The sequence below is a fragment of the Vidua macroura genome, chromosome 11 (assembly GCF_024509145.1).
Source record: "Vidua macroura isolate BioBank_ID:100142 chromosome 11, ASM2450914v1, whole genome shotgun sequence".
Lineage (NCBI taxonomy): Eukaryota > Metazoa > Chordata > Aves > Passeriformes > Viduidae > Vidua > Vidua macroura.
Window position 1 is genome coordinate 2,282,176 of NC_071581.1, and position 17,454 is coordinate 2,299,629.

At 42.9% G+C, this 17,454-nt stretch overlaps 1 protein-coding gene across 1 annotated transcript in view; it reads left to right on the forward strand.

Annotated features, from left to right (window-relative positions):
* Positions 1-1,164: 1,164 nt before the first annotated feature.
* Positions 1,165-17,454, forward strand: part of CDH5 (cadherin 5) — a 28,269-nt gene continuing 11,979 nt past the window's right edge. The window contains exons 1-2 of the mRNA XM_053987676.1: positions 1,165-1,272; positions 15,652-15,853. Coding sequence (XP_053843651.1) covers positions 15,665-15,853 — 189 coding nt within the window. The 5' untranslated portion in view covers positions 1,165-1,272; positions 15,652-15,664. The remainder of the gene's footprint in view (positions 1,273-15,651; positions 15,854-17,454) is intronic.

Below are 17,454 nucleotides of genomic sequence, written 5' to 3' on the forward strand. Positions count from 1 at the left end.
GCATCTCCCTGCTCCTCTCCCAGCAGTGACACAGCTTATTTAACAGCTCATTTTCCTGCAAGGAAACTGGACTCTCTGAGCTCCTTACACAAGACAGAAAAATGTCTCCTTTTTTTTCTAATAATTAATGTAACAAATTCCTTCAGAAGCCATTCATCTTCACTGCTGTACACTGTGAAAAAGTGAAACAATCTGACCAACCTCACCCTTCTGGCAAGGCAGGAAATCAATCCCACCACCTGTGCTGGACTGTAATGACAAATAGGGGCAAGAGAGTGTTTAACTGTGGAATAATATTACAAATTTAATTCAATAATTAAAATTATTAAAGTCATACTTAAGATACATTGAACATATGCCTACATTTATTATAAGTGGTTTCAAAGAGTGTGTTTTGAGTAAACCCCACACTTCTCAGTTTTCTTCTGCATTATTTAATTAAAAAAATCCTCTTTCATTTGTAGTGCACAATGCCAAGGGCTACACCCTTGTGTTCAGTTTAACACTGAAGCTTCCCCTTCTGAGTGCCCTGAGTGGTCTCCAGACATAGAACTCACCATAATCAAGATGCTATGAACATTTTCCCCTTCTGAAAGGCCTGCCTACACTGCCTTGCTCCTCAGGTCTTCACTTTACCCATGAAAAATACCGTGAAATTTCATCTTTACACCCAGCACTGGCAGAGCTTAGCAGGAACCCAGTCTCATTAACAGGAAGGCTCTACCTTTTTGGTTTCCAGGTATAAAAATTCTTATAGGTAGGACACTTCCAAACTGCTTTGAAAGTCCTGTTTGTGCAAAGCAGGCATAGTCTGTGCTGATCAAGTATCAGACACCAAAAGTTCCTCTCAGAAATTTGCTAGCTCCTAAAACTCTCTCTAAAACAATACCAAATAACAGACCAACTCTGGTGTTTCTCTCAGAGCCAGTTTCCTTTTATTCAGTTCCCTCATTAGGAGTCAGCAACAAATAAGTAGATACAGCAATAATAAGGCTAAGTTTATCTTGTTTCCTCCACTCCCTTTTCTCACTGCATTACTAAGACTTGGAACAATAACAGGATGCCGGGATGCAGGATGGGAAAGGCTGACTCCCAGCTGGAAAACCTTGGAGACTGGAGAGCTGAACACTCCCAGTGTTGCTTAACGAAAAGAGAAGTGGATTTTTCTATTTGATCTTCGTTTTTTTGTATTTTGCTTAACATTTTGGGATACTGTTTGGTTTAGTTTGCCTGATTTGGTACCACACCGAAGCTCCACCGCCTCAGACTCGGGTAAGAGACAAATGTTATTTTCTGTTCTTCAGCCATGAAGTTCATTTCAAAGGGTTTTTTACCTCCAAATTATTTTCTAATGTCTTAAATAAGTTAAGAAATACTAGCAAATGGGCTGTGAATTTTATACTATCCACCAAATCCTTTGGGCCTTACACTGATGGCACCCGCACCAAGTTAAGTACAAATGGCAGAGCTGTTTACAATGGACACTGGAAGAGGAAAATCTCTGGCTTTGTTGGGCTATACCATAACAATCCCAGATTATTAAAAAAAAAAAAAAAAAAAAAAAAAAAAGAGAAGCATTTCATGGTTTTTTTGAGTATTGCTTTGTAATATTTAGATTGTGTTGTCGACGTTCATCCACAATGGAAAAAAGGTGGAGATTATGCTGCCAATTGGACCTGTAAAGCCTTTAGGAAGGGATTTCCCTCCTGCTGTGGACAGGTGCAGCTCCAGGACTGTTTGCAGTGAGCAGAGGTGCACTGGGCTGGGATTTGATGCAAATGTTTTATTGAAGTGGGGTGGATTTGGGGTCTGTCTGTAAGGTGGGTGGCCTTTCTGTGCCCAGGGCCAAGAGGCGACAGCCACCGTGTGCACTGGCCAGCTCTGGCATATCTGTTTAAAACTGAGAGGGGAGTTTATACAAACTCAGGTCAGTGATTTGGTCTCCTAATTCCCAAGTTTAAAGAGTCCCACGTACTTTAACACCATAACTCTGGAGTGCCAGGTTTCACAGACCCTGTTCTAAAAGACCAATAATTCTTACTCCAGAGTTTTCTTGATCTCAGTGGTTCAAAAAGACCCATCTTTTTTCTGATGGGTTATTTTATGAGCAGTGGCTTGACACAAAAAGTTGTTTGAAAAGGCTTTTATCTTGTCTGCTTGTTAGAGCAGGTGTAGCAGGTCCCTGAACTAACTCGATGTGCAGCTTGCAGAGACAAAGCATTTATGCATAAGAGATGAGCTGATAGTGTTTTTTCTGTAAGAAATCTATTCTGCAATAGTGGGACTGTCAGTGTGCACAGCACCTCACCGTGCTGGCTGTCACACTGTAATAAAGATAAAGGAAGGAAAGAAATGCAAGGAAAAAAGATATGGAAGAAGATTAATTTCTGTGAGATAATTTCTTCCATTCTTAGCTCCCAAAAACATCCAAGTTGGCTGTTTCTGCAGTTAACAAAAGTATAGTTAATCAACGTTTCCCTGCCTCCTGTGAATATAAATCATTAGATCAGCATTTGTAAAAGCACACAGTATTATAGATGTTCATGCAGGAAAATATATTAGACAAAAGCAAGGATGCTCCAATGATTTACAAAAGCTTCTCATCTTAGGTTAATGTGTGCCTGGTAACAACAACGCACATACCAGAAACAAATCACAGAAATGCTGACTTGAAATTTATCTCTGGTATCTCCAGGAGTTACTTTTTATCCTTAAATAAAGGGTGACCCATGGGAGAAAAGGACACAGGATGCATTTAGCATAGGAAAGCCTTAGAATAGTACAGTATGCTAGAGAGAAGAATGTGAATTTACAAGTAATAAAACAAATTAATTTGAAAGCAAAGGATAAACTCAATCCAAAAAATCATTCCTAATTTGCCCACAAAGACACAAACCTGGGTTATTTTTCAGACTGCTACACCTGCACTGCAGTGCAACAGGAAACATTTCCCAAAGCTTTGCTCTTTAACAGAAGACCATAAAATAGTTCTTGGAACATTTTAAAAACAAATGTTAACACTGAAATTGAGTCCTGGAAGAAGAGGATGTCCCTGAGCAACATGCAGCTTGCAGTATGTGGGGCACAGAGGCAGGGCAGAGTTAACAGCTCTGCTGCCAGCTTTGCCTCACATCCTGCTCTGAAAACAGGATAGAGGTAAAAATCACAGGGCATGGTTCAGAAACCGCTCTGATTTACAGGAATTATGGAACAAAGGACTTCACTGTCCCTCCATAAATCAATTCCTTCAATTAATATTTCAAATTCAAAATAGAAAAACTTTCATAAAACTCCCTTTTCTTTTCTGGGTATGTGTCTACAGAACTACAGACTCAAATCAGGCCAGAAAATACTTTTTGTTTTCTAAAAGAGCAGAGGTTCACAGAATCAAGATAACTGATTATTTCTGGCAGCTGAGCTTTCTGTAAGGAATCCTCATTGTATTTTCATCATAATTCCAGGTTTTGCTCAGATTCTACAAGTTTAATTCAGACATTCTGATGTTAGTGCCAAGAAGAAAATAAGAGTTTCCCTTTGTGAGAAATTTGTTGGGCATGAAATTTTTTTTTTTTTTTTTTTTTTTTTTTTTTTTTTTTTTTTTTTTTTTTTTACAAATGGGTTTCCCTTGTTATCCTTGTGAGTTAACAAACTGAAAACCCCTCAGAGTCTAGCACTGGTGTGAGAGGTTGCCCTTCCTCCCCGGAGCACAGCAGACAGGGATTATTGGTGCAGACTGGAGATTTGCTGGGACAGAGAGGTGCCCAGCCCACAGCCACCAGAACAGTGCCCACACAGGCCTTGGAGAGCTGCAGGAGAGCAGAGCTTGGTGAGCCCAGAGCTGGACTCTTTTGAGCCATGATAGAAGGTTTTTTGTGGGCTTCCCTTCAGGGCTCTGCTCTGCTAGGGGCCATGCAGGTGTAGCAAACACAGAAAACAAACACTCTGGTGTCACTGTCATGGCCAGGAGTCACCAGCTGTGCTGCTAAGGAATTTCCAGGGATCCTGCACCAGAGCCTGGCCCCAGCCCAGGCACAGAGTCCCTGCAAACCCAGGGGTCCCACCAAGACATGCTGGGAAATAACCCTGTGCAAAATGAAGGCATGGTTTAGAAATGGAGGCACACCAGTTCAGGAAACTCCCCTGTCCAGCCATCCAGGAGGGACTTGGGCAGCCCCACTCCCACCCCAGACTGCCCCTGCTGGGGCTGGAGCCCCTTCCAGCTCCAGGACCCAACAGGTCCCACTTGGCTCCCTACACACACCCTCTGTCACACCAGGATTCCTTCCCAGTTCCAGCCCAGGTCTCCCATGGCAGAGTCTCAGACATCTCATTCCATAAAGCCATTTATTCCCAAAACATAGAACAGCCCGAGCTGGTGCCTCCCAGGAGGGATCCCCGCCAAGGAACCCCTGGGCTTTTATCCCCTCCCAGTTCAAGAGTGCCAAAGTCTGGCTCTCCCTGCTGAGCCCTGGGCTCCTGCCACATCTCTGGCTGTGCCACAGCTCCCTGTGCCCTGTGCTGTGCCCCTTTCCTAGGGCTCCAACCATCCCCAGGGCTCTGAGCTGCCCCAGAGACCTGCACAGAATGAATTCTTCATCACACCACTGCACCTCCTGAATTCTGCAGTGAGGCTGGCCTTGGAATGTGAAAAATTAATAAAAAATTGTGAAGAACCTGTTTGCAGTTCTGCAATGCAGGAATACAAATTAGCCCCTTTCATTTGATTTTCACTCACCTGCATCTGAATTTCAGATCTGTCAATAAGAATGGAACTGGCTGGTTTTTGAATGCAAGCTTTTGCTGAATATGCTAAGTTCTGCCATCTCCTGAAAGGAAGTTGTTTGTGCCATGGCTCTGATCTGTGCATTTGCTGCTGTCCACATCTGTTGGGCAGGCAGGGAGATCTGGGGCCCTCCCAGGTGCTAATTAGGACATTCCCAGGACCTGGAGCAGCTGAAGACCTGGGATTTCCAGGGCTGGCAAAGACAGGAGAAGGGCACAAGGGCAACCTCTCCCTCCATGGCACTGCCTACACTTCAGTTTTGGTGCTCTGAGAATACCCCTGCAAAGGTTTCTAATCTGTAAACCAGAGTCAAGAGCTGAACAGACACTCTGGAAGACTTTTCTCCAGACAAGTATTTTTGTGTGAGACAGACAGCAAAACTCTTACAATAGATTAGCAGCTGCATTTGAAAGCTTTATCAAGTATCATCCACAGAAATCCAGAAGTTATAGTGAAAAATAACTGATATTTTAGAGACATGCAAGCATGGTTACCTGCACAAACTAGGGAAATGGCACAGGTACCTTCCCAAAGAGCAGGAGAGAGAAAAGAGTGCTCTTCTGCCCCAAGATTGCTACCTGAAATGCAAGGACTTACAGAGCACCATCATAGTTAGAGGTAGACAAAAAGGCAAAAATGTTTTCAATTCCTCATTTCTGAAACCCAAAGAGGTCACTTTTATTGTCCCAGTTGTCACTAAGACCTTCCTGTTCCTGACATTTCCCCAGCCTCCTCTGCCACAGCTTGAGGAGCAGAGGCCTCTGTTTGTGTCACACATCTGTTACAAAGCCACAAACAGCAGTGCCACCTCTGCCTTTGCCCATTTCCCTGCAGCACTGTCCCTCCCAGCCCCACCAGCAGCACCTGGAGCGTGCCCCTGACACTTGGCAGAGCTCAGCAGGGACAAGGTGGGTTCATGCAGCACACAGGGCCCTTGACCTCATTGTGCATGACAGTGGGAAGGGAAATTCCACTTCCGCCAAATTCCTTCTGCTGCCTTTGTCCATGTTTCTAAGCCATGCTCTGGTAGCCCCAGTCTTCCTGTTCCCCTTCCTTTAACGATGCTATCTGCTGTGAATCTGTGCTCTGGGAATCCTCAAGAAGCACAAAGCCTGCTATACAGCATTTGGCTGGAGGAGACCAAGAGCCTGGTGCTGCTGTCCTGCAGATGATAGGAAATCCTGCCATTGATGGGAATGGTGATGGGCTCAGCTCCATCAGCAGGATCTCCATTAGCACAGAGCTTTAGGTTGGCTTCTCCATTCTGTTGTGGGATAGTCCCTGCCTCTACCTTCAACCCTAGACCTGAATTCAGAAGGGATTTGCATTCTCTTTCTGGCTTTTGCTGTCATTATCTTTCAGATATAAATGGTCTGTCTGCAAGAGAATCAGTTGACCCATGACTTGATGATCTTAAAGGCCTTTTCCAACTTTAACAATTCTGTGATTGTATGTTAGGATTAGGCCAAGCAATCAATATTAATCATAATGTATCAGAGTTTTCTATACCTCCTCTAGGAACCCAAAGCTACAATGAGTTTGTGTATATTGTTAATTTAGGGGTTTAGGCTCTCATTAAAACATAAACAATGATTGCACATTTTAGTATCACTCAGATGGTCAGGGCACTCCAGACACTTACCCAGCACACAAATTAAGAAGGGAGGGCAGAAAGCAGAGCAGGAGAGCTGGAATGCTTTTTGCAGTGGGTTCATTCTACAAAGACAGACATGTGTTCCACAGGGACAGAACTTTCACAGAGCTCCATCCTCTACAGCACCACTTAACAAACTCTTTGCTTTGTACCCTGGACCTGCCAGCAGCAGCTTTGGTAAAAGTTTAGAATTAGAACAGATACTGAGTTGCTGAGTTACACTTGGACATGACTTCACTCACAAACAGGAAGAAAGGGACGCATTCTCTGTGGAATATATTTTCTCATTTTCCTGCTGTGAAGTGATGAGCTGCATCAGCAGCCAAATATGGACTGACCTGCAGCTTCTTCAGATTAAGAGAAAGGGTTTATTCACACCAGAATGGGTTTTCAGTGCCTGTGATTAAAACGTGAGCTGTGGCAGAAATAAATGTTCCACTTACACAGCCTCTGAAGAGAAAAAAAAGTTCCACCACAGCTTAAGAAATATCTTTGTTAAATCACAACCACTCCCACATAGGAACAAATCCACACAGAAGAAAGTCACACAACTTACAACAGCTTTCCTCATTTTTTTAAGCTTCCCTATGTCTAGGGACTGTATTTTCAGGCTCTCCAGCTTTCCTTTATCAGCACATTAAGGAGGAAATTTGCTGCCCTAGTTCTATTTTGATTTAAAGATGGAATTTTCCTGAAGAGCTAAGCTGTAACTAAAACTAGTGGAAGACTCATGGTAAATTCACAAGAGCAGTAATAATATAATTTGCATCATCTCACAGCACATAATACAATGGAAGTGTTCCAGGAAAGGACTGCAACTATAGGGATGGACATAAAAGGTCTTAAAGTTAATTAAGCCTGGTCTACAAGTCTGTTGGATAAGGGCAGGAAATAGAGAAGAATGAACTGACATTTGAATGAGACGTTCTAAAAAGGGAGAAAAATACAGAACACTAAACAAAATCTATCCAGACACACCCTGTTTTTTTAGTCTCTTGCCCAGAGAGAAAACAAGAGATTTATGTATATGTGCATGCTTTCTTTATCTGCCACAACATTAATTTTCAGAGGAAATACTAATGAATTCAGCTACCCCAGAGAACACTCTGGACAAAGGAATGAGCACACACAGGCAACTAAGCAGGGTTTCTCTGCTGCAGATTACTAGCAGGGCAGTAAATATCAGTTACTGTGACCTGGGCACGATGCTCATGTTCCACACAGGTACTTTTGCTCCTAAACTTTTGTTGTTAAAGAAAAACATGGAGAAAAAAAATCTTATCTGCTGTAAACACAGCTACATTGTACATTTTAAAAAAATCATATTTATTGCAAGTGGTTCCTCAGAGGACAGGGACTTTTCCTTAATGAGGGGGGCTCAGCTGGACCTTTGTGCTAGGAGGCCTGTCTGATATTAAGGATTTATGTGGAAGCCAAGGGGAAGTGGAGAATGCTCTTCAACACATTTTTCTTGTATTATCCTTGTATTCCTTCAGCTTGGCCAAACTCTGGAACACCCAGTGGCAGCTTCAGCCAAGCTCTGTAGAGCTGAGCTAACCAGGGGAAGCACCGAAACAGGCCCAGTCTGAAAGGTGCACACCATTTATTGCAGGCAGCAAAGCTCCTGGTCAGAGAGGCTGGAGAAATCCTTTCAATGATCATAAACACCTCCAAGATGCCCAAACTATTCCACTTCTGCACTGGAATGAGCAAATATTTTTTGGAGGATTCTCTTGTCCTCCTGCTCCCCCAAAATCAAACAGCATCGGAGTGGGGGTGCTGGGGATGAGGGGATCAGGGAAACTCCTGCACCTCTCTCTGTCCCACTGAGCCACCTCAGTCTGGCATAAGCAAAAGGAAATTGGCTCAGACAAAGCAAGAAAAAAAGCTGGATCTACAGCCAGGTAAATATGTGACTGAAACTGAGAGAGAGCCCCTGCCCAGGGGGAGCACACCTGATCATCCCTGGGATTTGCTTTTGGATACAAGGAAGGGAATAAGTTCTTTGCCTGTCTACAACACTGGCACTTCATCACTATTTTCAACATCTGTCTTTATCAATAATTAATCCAGATGGCAGGTATCTTCCTCTTTATCTTGGACAAGGAATTTAGAGAGGGAAATGTCTGCAGTTCCAAACTATGCATGCAGGGTGATCCCACCCATCTTATCAGCTCACTTCAGAGCAGAAGGGCTGCACTTAACCCAGAGTTAACCCCCACAATGGCTCTGGCTGCAAAAGCATTTGACAACTGTCACCACAAGACATGTGGCCAAGAGCAAATTTTCTGTCATTTGATTGTTTGTTTCACCCCTGCAACATCTGCCAAGTAAATAAATCATACCAGTCACAGGTATTGTGGGATTTGTGACTGTAATAAATGGAATGCTCTAAACCAGAGAGCACAGAATCTGTGTGACAGTGATGATGAGGTGAGAATATTCTGTGCCAACCCCCAAACTCTGCCTGTGGGTTTGAGCACATTCCCTAAACACCAGAACACCCCTGCTCCTCACTCAGCCCTCATAAACCTGCTCCCAGGGACCAGAGGCTGTAAAAAGCTACAGCAGAGTAGGGACCTTAAACTCCATGGGATTAATGCTGTCAACAACTATGGGAAAGCCAAAATTTTCTGTTTATGGTGATATTTTTATTTGCTATGAAACAAAATCAAAAATTGGTTTAATAATTTAATCACAAATATTTCAGCAGCTGTGTTTATACTGGGCACTGTGCTTAAACACATTTTATCCCTCGTTATATTTTGGACTGACAAATTTGTACATGAAGTAAAAGTCTTTATGCATGGGAAGACTGGACAATACCACTTATTTAAAGGACTCTAATCCATTTTGGGAATACTTCAGGGAAAGTAAAGCATTATGTGACTATAGGAGAAAGCGTCAGAACCCTCAAGCAGCACCAGAACATTTCAGTGCTTCGTGCTTTGTATGTGTCCCATTCCAAACTGGTTCTCACCAGCTCCCAAGTGTCTCTACAGCTTCTGTGGTGACAGCTAACATTATCATGAACCATGAGCAAAGCCAGGGATTCTGCACCTGGCAGGAGACAGATCTGCCTGCTGAGAGTGGGAAATGAGGAAGATTGTTAAAGACTTACTCAGACTGAGTGTGGCTCTGACAGACCTTCACCTGTTTCTCTTCTGGGCAGAAGGTCAGCAGATTTACCAAGATGGGATTTCTTGCTGGACATACAAGGATGGTCACAGAAAAACAGTCATGCCCTAAAACAACAATTAGCTGCATCACCAGTTTGATGAGAAGAAATTCTGTTCTGTCACTGCTCATTTTAATGACTCCAAAGCATTGTTTTACCTCCATCACATATGCCATCCACAGCAAACAGCCCTCAGTTCAAGAGTGTACTGTCATCTCAACAACAGAAGTATTCAAGAATTATTAATTTATCTAGTCCAAAAATAGTCCTTCCTTAAGGTCCATGAACAGTCCAGTAACTGAAACATTAACATATACTTAATTTGCTTCTCAATTACCAGATTGACAAGAAAGAAACTCAGCTGTCAGGATCTCTGGGAGGACCCTTGGGTAGATTCATTTTTGCTGCTCATCCATCTTTAGGGCAGAAGTTGTCAGTCACTGACTTGGACAGTGGCTTTGCTTCTTTGAAAAGAAAAAGAAAAGAAAAAAAAAGGAGGATAAAAATAAGGGAAAATTTGAAAAAACCCACCAAACCAGGTCTTGCCTCCCTCATTTTCTTCCCAGTTCTATGTCTGAGATAACAGAAAGACTTGGAGCACAATTTGGCTGCCTGCTTTCCACCAAGGCAATAAACATTTAATGTATACAAAGCAAGTATTTACAGGTCTTTTATAGTCAAATTTCTTCATTTCCAAATGAGAAATCTGTCTCAGCTGAGAACTCCATTCCCCCATGAGGTCAAGCTGTATTTTGCATTATCCAAGAAAAACTTTTTGGTGAGTTGAACAGGCAGGAAAATAAGTCATTAATAAATTTTCCCCAGGCATACCAGAAACTTGAAGCTCAAATCACAAAGCTATTTCAGATTAGAATTAATTCTCCTTTTCCCTGGAAAGAAAATATGAGGAGCCCAAATGGAAAGTGCTGAATTATGTACTCACCTGTGTTTATACACTGCTGCAGCATCAACACCAAGAACTGAGCAGCACCAAATGCAGCACGAGTGCTCTCACCACACTGATATTTTTAAAGTAGCAGGTTTGCTTAAGATACTGCTCAAGCATCTGTTCATTCAAAGGTACAAACCCAAGTAGAAAATGTCATTTTCCAATCAGTTTTCAGGCAGACATTTGCACTCCAGATTGTTTAGTCTTCACAGTGGCTATTTGCTTCAAGGTACCATCACTGCATACAAAATGGCATTTTAGAACCAGTTCCAGGCAGGCATTTGCACTCCAGACTGTTTAGCTATCAGTGGAAATCACTTCTCACATGCATAAAATCGACACAAGGACAATCAAAAACCCAGCCCCAGGTAGTCAGGTACAAGGCCTGTTGAAATCAGCTCAACAACGTGGAAAGGAACAAGCAGCAGAGTGTTCTCAGGAAAGAACACTGTGCTTTGCTGGGACATGTGACAGACACAGAAACACTGAGTTCTGCCCTGACACAAATTACATCTGAAAATGCAAAAAAAAAAAAAAATTCCTCTGAGTCAAAATTGCACGATTTCCTTAGGCAGCTGATCTCAGTGTCACTGAGGTTTGAGGACCTCCCCAGTTCCTGTTGTCACCGGGTGCCCTCAGCTCCTGTCCCACAGGAGCCCCAGCAGCGGCAGGAGGACGGAGGGGAGCGGGAGCAGAGGTAACAACACACTGGGGACACAGTGGGGACACACCTGGGGACACCTCCTGCTGCTCCTCTGCGAGCTGGGCACCACTGTGGGGACCAGTGCTGAGGAAACAGCACAGCTGGGGCACACATGGGGACACACATGGGGACACACATGGGGACACAGCTGGGGATACACATGGGGACACCTCCTGCTGCTCCTCTGGGAGCTGGGCACAGCCACAGGCAGCAGTTCTGAGCTGAGGGAACAGGGACACCAAAACCTGAGAGCATTGTCACTCCTGGCCCTGGTCCCTGCCAGGACACCACAGACACATCTCAGTCCTCTGTGCTCCAGTGCCCCTTCTGGAACAGATAAAGCTTCTTATCTGCCTGCAGGGCTGTCAGAGACATGAGGAGCTTTATCAGCCCAGGTTTGCACAGCCTCTGTGGCCCCTGAACGGCAGCATTAAGTATCGCTAAGGCTATTTCCTTTTAACAATGTTCTGCCTGCTCACCAAAACTACAGCACTGCAAAGGAAAAAGATAATTTATCCCCCTCCTGTGTTTGGTGTGTTAACTTTCTGTTCCGTAGGGATTGCTGCATTCACTCATTTACCTTTGGTCTTACCCATCCTATAGATGAGAAATTAATGTTAAAATGGATTCTGTATGGCCAGGCTGTTCAGAGTCATTCTGCTCCCTGAGACCAGGTCAGGTTCTGCTCTCTGTATCTTCCATGGTTTCATTGAGCACAGCAATTTTGGAGATGTTTAGATAGTGCATAAAAGTATATTTTTTCCATCTGAAAAATAATTTTTCAGTGCTGTCTGCTCCAAGAAAAACAAACTTTGTTCTATGGGGTTTTTCATTTTCATTTAGATGAATCATTTAGATTCTTACTGGAATCATTCAGATTCCAGTAAGAGAAAATAATCTTTCATTTCCAGCCTTTCTCACAATCAGTTATGCAAATTATCTCAACGACACGGACATGACCCTTTTAAAGGTGTTGGTTTTCTCGTGTATGACAGCCACTTTTAGCAAATTTCTCTCTCAGGATGTTCATTATCACCACTCTACCATTGTCCATTTGGGTTTTCTTGGATGCTGAAAAATTCTCAAAGATAAGCATAAGGTTTTAGTATGATTGACCAGGAAAATACATCATTTCAGAGGCACCTGTCCCTCATTTCCTAAAATCTCTGTATAGAAGCCTGGTTTGACTTTTGTTTAACATACAGGCATAGAACAAATTTCTTTGCCATCTAAACTAACCTTGCATAAGGATTAATACACACTTTTAGAGATAGAAGTAAACTAGGTAAGAGGCAAGTAGCAGAAAAAAAAAAGACAAAACCAAAAAACTCCACAAATGTTCATAAGATTATTTCCAATGTTGTTTCATTATGTGGAGACTGTATTTATATCAGCTGTTCATCACCTTTACAGTTGATTACTTGCCAAAACAACTTGTAAAATGCAAACTTTTAATTAGTACAGTATTGTCTGTATCTCCACCCGAAATTTTTTAATAATTACTCCCAGTCTGGAAGAAGAAACTGCACTATATGAGTCATGTGTCACACAAATCACTTTGAATACTGGAATTTCTCAGTTAACTGTCTATAGTACCCTGCAGACCAAGAGTTACTTGTTAAAATAATTCAACTCATCAAATGAATAATATGGGCAGGAGAACCCATCATTTGCTGGAAGAAAATTTAAGAGCAAAGCAAAAAACTCAACTGCTTGAATAAACCACTCCCTGCTAACTTTCAGGAACATTTATGGTCCCTGATTAGACTAAAAGAAGCTGGAGCTGTTGCACTAATCAGCCAGGCACAGAGGGATAAGGGGGCTGTGTGGAGCCAGAGCAGGGCAGGGACTAGTGGAGCACTCCAGAGATCCACCTGCATCCCCACCTGGGCTGGAAGCTGGGGGGTCCTTGCTTGAAGGGGTGCACCTGATTCCCATCCCTCAGTCCTGGCTGCCCAGCAGACACAGAAGAAAGGAAAAGCTGATCCCTACAGGGAAAAAAGGAAAAGTTGATCCTACCTGTTAGCAACCCCTGTTATCTCTCAGAAACGTTCTTGCTCCTGATTCTGTGGGAATGCTCAGGCATGGCAGTGTCCCCTTCTGCTGCTGCCTCTGGCACTCTGGGTGAGAGCTGCTGGGAAGGAAAACTGTCATGGCCAGAAAAGAGCATTTGGTACAGCTTGTCAGGACCTGGCAGCCAGGGAAAGTGGCCTTCCCACCGGGACCGAGCCCTCATGCCACCGCTGCTCACAGGGCCCTGCTCTGTGTGTGCTGCCAGGGAAGGGCATTCCTGAACATCCTGAGGAATCCAGTGACAGCAGCAAGGGCTGCCACGTGGAAAACAAGCACGGTGCCCTGGGGAAAGTGTCCTCAGGGTCAGCCTGTCCTACAGGGCAAGGCACTGCCATGTCCCTGCAGAAGAGTGAGCAAAGAGCTGCAGTGTGCACCATCATTTTCCCAAAATGAGCAGCTTGAAAGTTGCCAAAGGTGAAGCAGAAATCAGGTTTTGCAAGAGGCTCTCCCAGCTCAGTCTGTGTTTGAGCTGCACTGCCAGAGGGCAGCCAAGGACCTCCAAACCACTGCCAAAGGAACCCTTCACTTCCCAGAGAGGTTGGACAAATATTAACAGGGAATCCATTAATCAGGAGTTAAATGAATTGAAGCCTCCTTAAAATCTACAAACACAAAGATGGACATGCTGAGTGAAAGGGGCAGCTAAATGTCAGCTGAAATGCACATGTATGTAAATAGATTCAGTCAGCACTTTCTGTCTTAAACCTTCCAGGCAGCAGCTCATCACTGCAGGAGAGCTCCACTGAGCACAGGAACCAGAGAAAAAGGCTCTTGAAACACTTCAGCCTGCTCCTTGGCAAAACCACAGCCTGTGCTGGTTGGCCTTGGCCAATGGCTTCCTTTGGTTATTGTGTTTTGTAGTTTTATGGATAAAAGTCAGACTTATGCAATCAGAACAGAATTGTATCACTGCCTTCCAGGTTCCAGTTGTAAAATGTTCATCTACACAAAGTGTAGAAAAACAACTAAATTATACTCATTTTTCTAAAAATATTCAAAGTCAAGTTAAGGGCATAGAATAGAAAAAACTAGCTAAATCAAAAAGCTTTGTTTGAATCCAGAAAACTGTATCAAACACAGCTTATCTATCAGAAAGCAAATTCAAAGGCACCTCATTCACTTCCTACCCAGCCACAAAGGAGGAACATTCCTCAAGTTATGTACAACAATGTGAGAGACAGAAAAGTACAGCAAAGCAACATTTCATGGTAAATAAAATCTTTTTCACTGACATTGATGCTGCACCATGGGATAACACTGATTGCCTGGTTACCAAAGAGTAATTTTGGAAATGTCTCAGCATCTTCCTGATGAAAATATTAATTTAATCTCGCATCCAGCAGCCTGTGTGATGTCAACTTCTCATCACAATTAGCGGGGTTATTTTTGATGTGCATGCTGACAGCTCCTAAAAGCTAATGGAAAGTCATTTATGTGCAATTTAAAGTCTGATTACTTGAGTGTTAAAGTTCCCTGACAGTCCTTTATATCGTGAATGGGAAATTTAGTAGAAAATGAATCAGCTTTGATAACATTAAAATAACTCCTCTGATATGAAACTCAGGCCTAAAGTTTGCTAATATTAACACAGGATGCAAAAATATGGTTTCACCTGAAAATTATTTCACAAATTATCACTTTGCAGATGTTAAAGTCTGGGAACAGGGGATAAAGGAACTTTATGTGAGTCTCCAAAAGCTTCAGAAGACAAGGAGTTGAATCAATGGATGAGCCCTTAAAGAGAGATAATTTGCTATATTGTACTTGGAATGGATTGAAAATTTCACACTAATAACTTTTTCCTCCCCAAAAAAAAAAAACCCAGATTTTATTCTAAATCAATATTTTCCATAGCAAGACTTTGACTAGAGCATCTTTTGTGTCGGGGCATGCCAAAACACTGCATTTAGGTTTGTCAGGCCTGAACATTCCATTTCAAGTGGAGTTAACTCGAGCTTAGCCGTGGTGCCAGGCTGCCCTGACCCTGTGCACAACGGGGAGCTCGGCTCTGAATCTGCTCCTCAGAGCAATGACAGTCACTCAGGGAGATGCTGGCTCTTACACCAGCATTCAAAGCTCACTTTTTAATTAATTGAAATACTTTGTCTTGGTTTTTACAGTTTTCATTCAGCTAAAACTACTTCATAGAAGGAAGAAGCCTCCAAATTTTGATGCTGAGGCAAATGAAAAGAAAGAAAGTGATCAAACTTCCCAATAGAAGGAATGTCCATTTGCACTTCCACATGTGCTCCCTCTGCTGAATCTGATTCTGTTGTTATTTATATTTTTGCATTTCTATATTATTTTCTAGGCTGCAAAGGAAGATGAGCCACCATTTTCTGCTTTTCTCGTTGTTCTTGGCTCCAGCGTTTGCTGACGGAGGAAGCCAGAAATCAACCCAAAACCTTTGTTCAAATGATGTCAGCCACAAACGCCAGAAGAGAGACTGGATATGGAACCAAATGCACATCAAAGAAGAGATTGATACACCTTTGCCACACCATGTTGGCAAGGTAAGCAGCAAACTGTCAGCAATGACTGAAAATAGCAAATGAGGATCTTGAATCGTTAGCAGTCTAGGCAGGAGAAATGAAAAGGAAATAGAAAGGGGTCTTAATACCTAGACATTAACATGTTAAAATCTTCAAAATGTGGGCAAAGAGTAAATGAAGAACAGTGCCATGGGAATACAGTGCCAGGAACAGTGCCTTTGAAGAATACAGGTAAATTTAAGGGAATAGCAGGTCTGGAGATTCCAAATGCAGGAATAGCCACATTACCTGCAGGTGCATGGTAAGGAAGGAAGTCTGGTGCCTGATGCATGTTAGGATTTTTCTGGCAGCATGAGATTCTTTCAGAAACCTCAGAGATCAGCAAATAAAAACAAATGTATTAAAAAACAAGAATTTACATCTCTCAGCTTGTACTCAAAGCACGAGTGCTGTGTTTCGAAATACTGTTACACAATCAAAAATATTGTTGCAAAAAGCGAAAGCAAAGAATTTTTAAAAATACTAACAAGCATTGATCTGCTTGCAAACTCAGTTTCCTCAGGGCAGTGCTCATAAAAGTCTATTATCAACTGTGTATGGCCCAGGGAAAGTTCTCCCAATCCAGTCTTTCAGAGGGATGTGACACTGCAGATAAATGCAGCTGAGCATTTCCCTGCCCTGCATAGCACTCGCATCTGTCAGGGCTGTCTCAGCAGAGTCCAACAGGCCTTGCTGGCTGCTCTGGGCTGCCAAAAAAGCACCACAGAGTAAGCACAGAGGCCACAGGGTCCTCTCAGCTCCCACGGGGTATCTCTGCCTCGTTTCAGACCAATTCAGCCCCAGACTGAGGAGCAGCTTCTGTTCTTGGAGATGTCGTAAATAAGAGTAAATTTCTTTGTCCAGCTCTGGGGTGTTTCAGCAGCACGATCTCCTGAAGGCTCCTGCAGTGGCTGCATCTGCAGCACTGAGCCCTTGACTAACCCTTTAAAGAAAGGCCCCAGGAGCAGGGAGGCAGAGCTGAGTGACAGCTGCAGGAGTGTGCTGACACATCTGGATTTTATCTTGCACTACCTCAGTGCTTTCCTTTTGTCCTCAGCACCAGAAAAGGCATTCTGAGAGGTTTATGTTTTTTACACTGAAAAGGTACACAAAAATTAAGAAGAAGGCTCAGACTATCCCATCTTTGACACAAGGGTGGGGTTATCTCTCATGTGGCATCTCCAGAGTTGTGAACTGCTCTCCAGCAGTTCCAGCAGCCAGAAGCATGATTAAGGAATGAGGGGTGGAAATATTAATGACACATATCAAAAGAGAAAACCGAAATTTAAACAATGCTCAACAGTAAATGACAACTAAAGGATAAATCAAATCCTGAACACCCAACAGGTGACATTTATAATAACATCAGTAACAAAAGGCTGGAAGTACTTGGTCAAATCCAGTAACCCTTGATAATTAGCTGGCTGAAATAAGAATGCTGATATAGTGCATGGAAAATTGTGGTTTAAACCTTCTAGCAGTGACCGTGTATGTGTGAGGGTATAGAAAGGAAGCATCATTATATTATCTGCAAATCAACTAGTGTGCAAAAGCATTTAGAATTGGATTAAATTATATTTTAA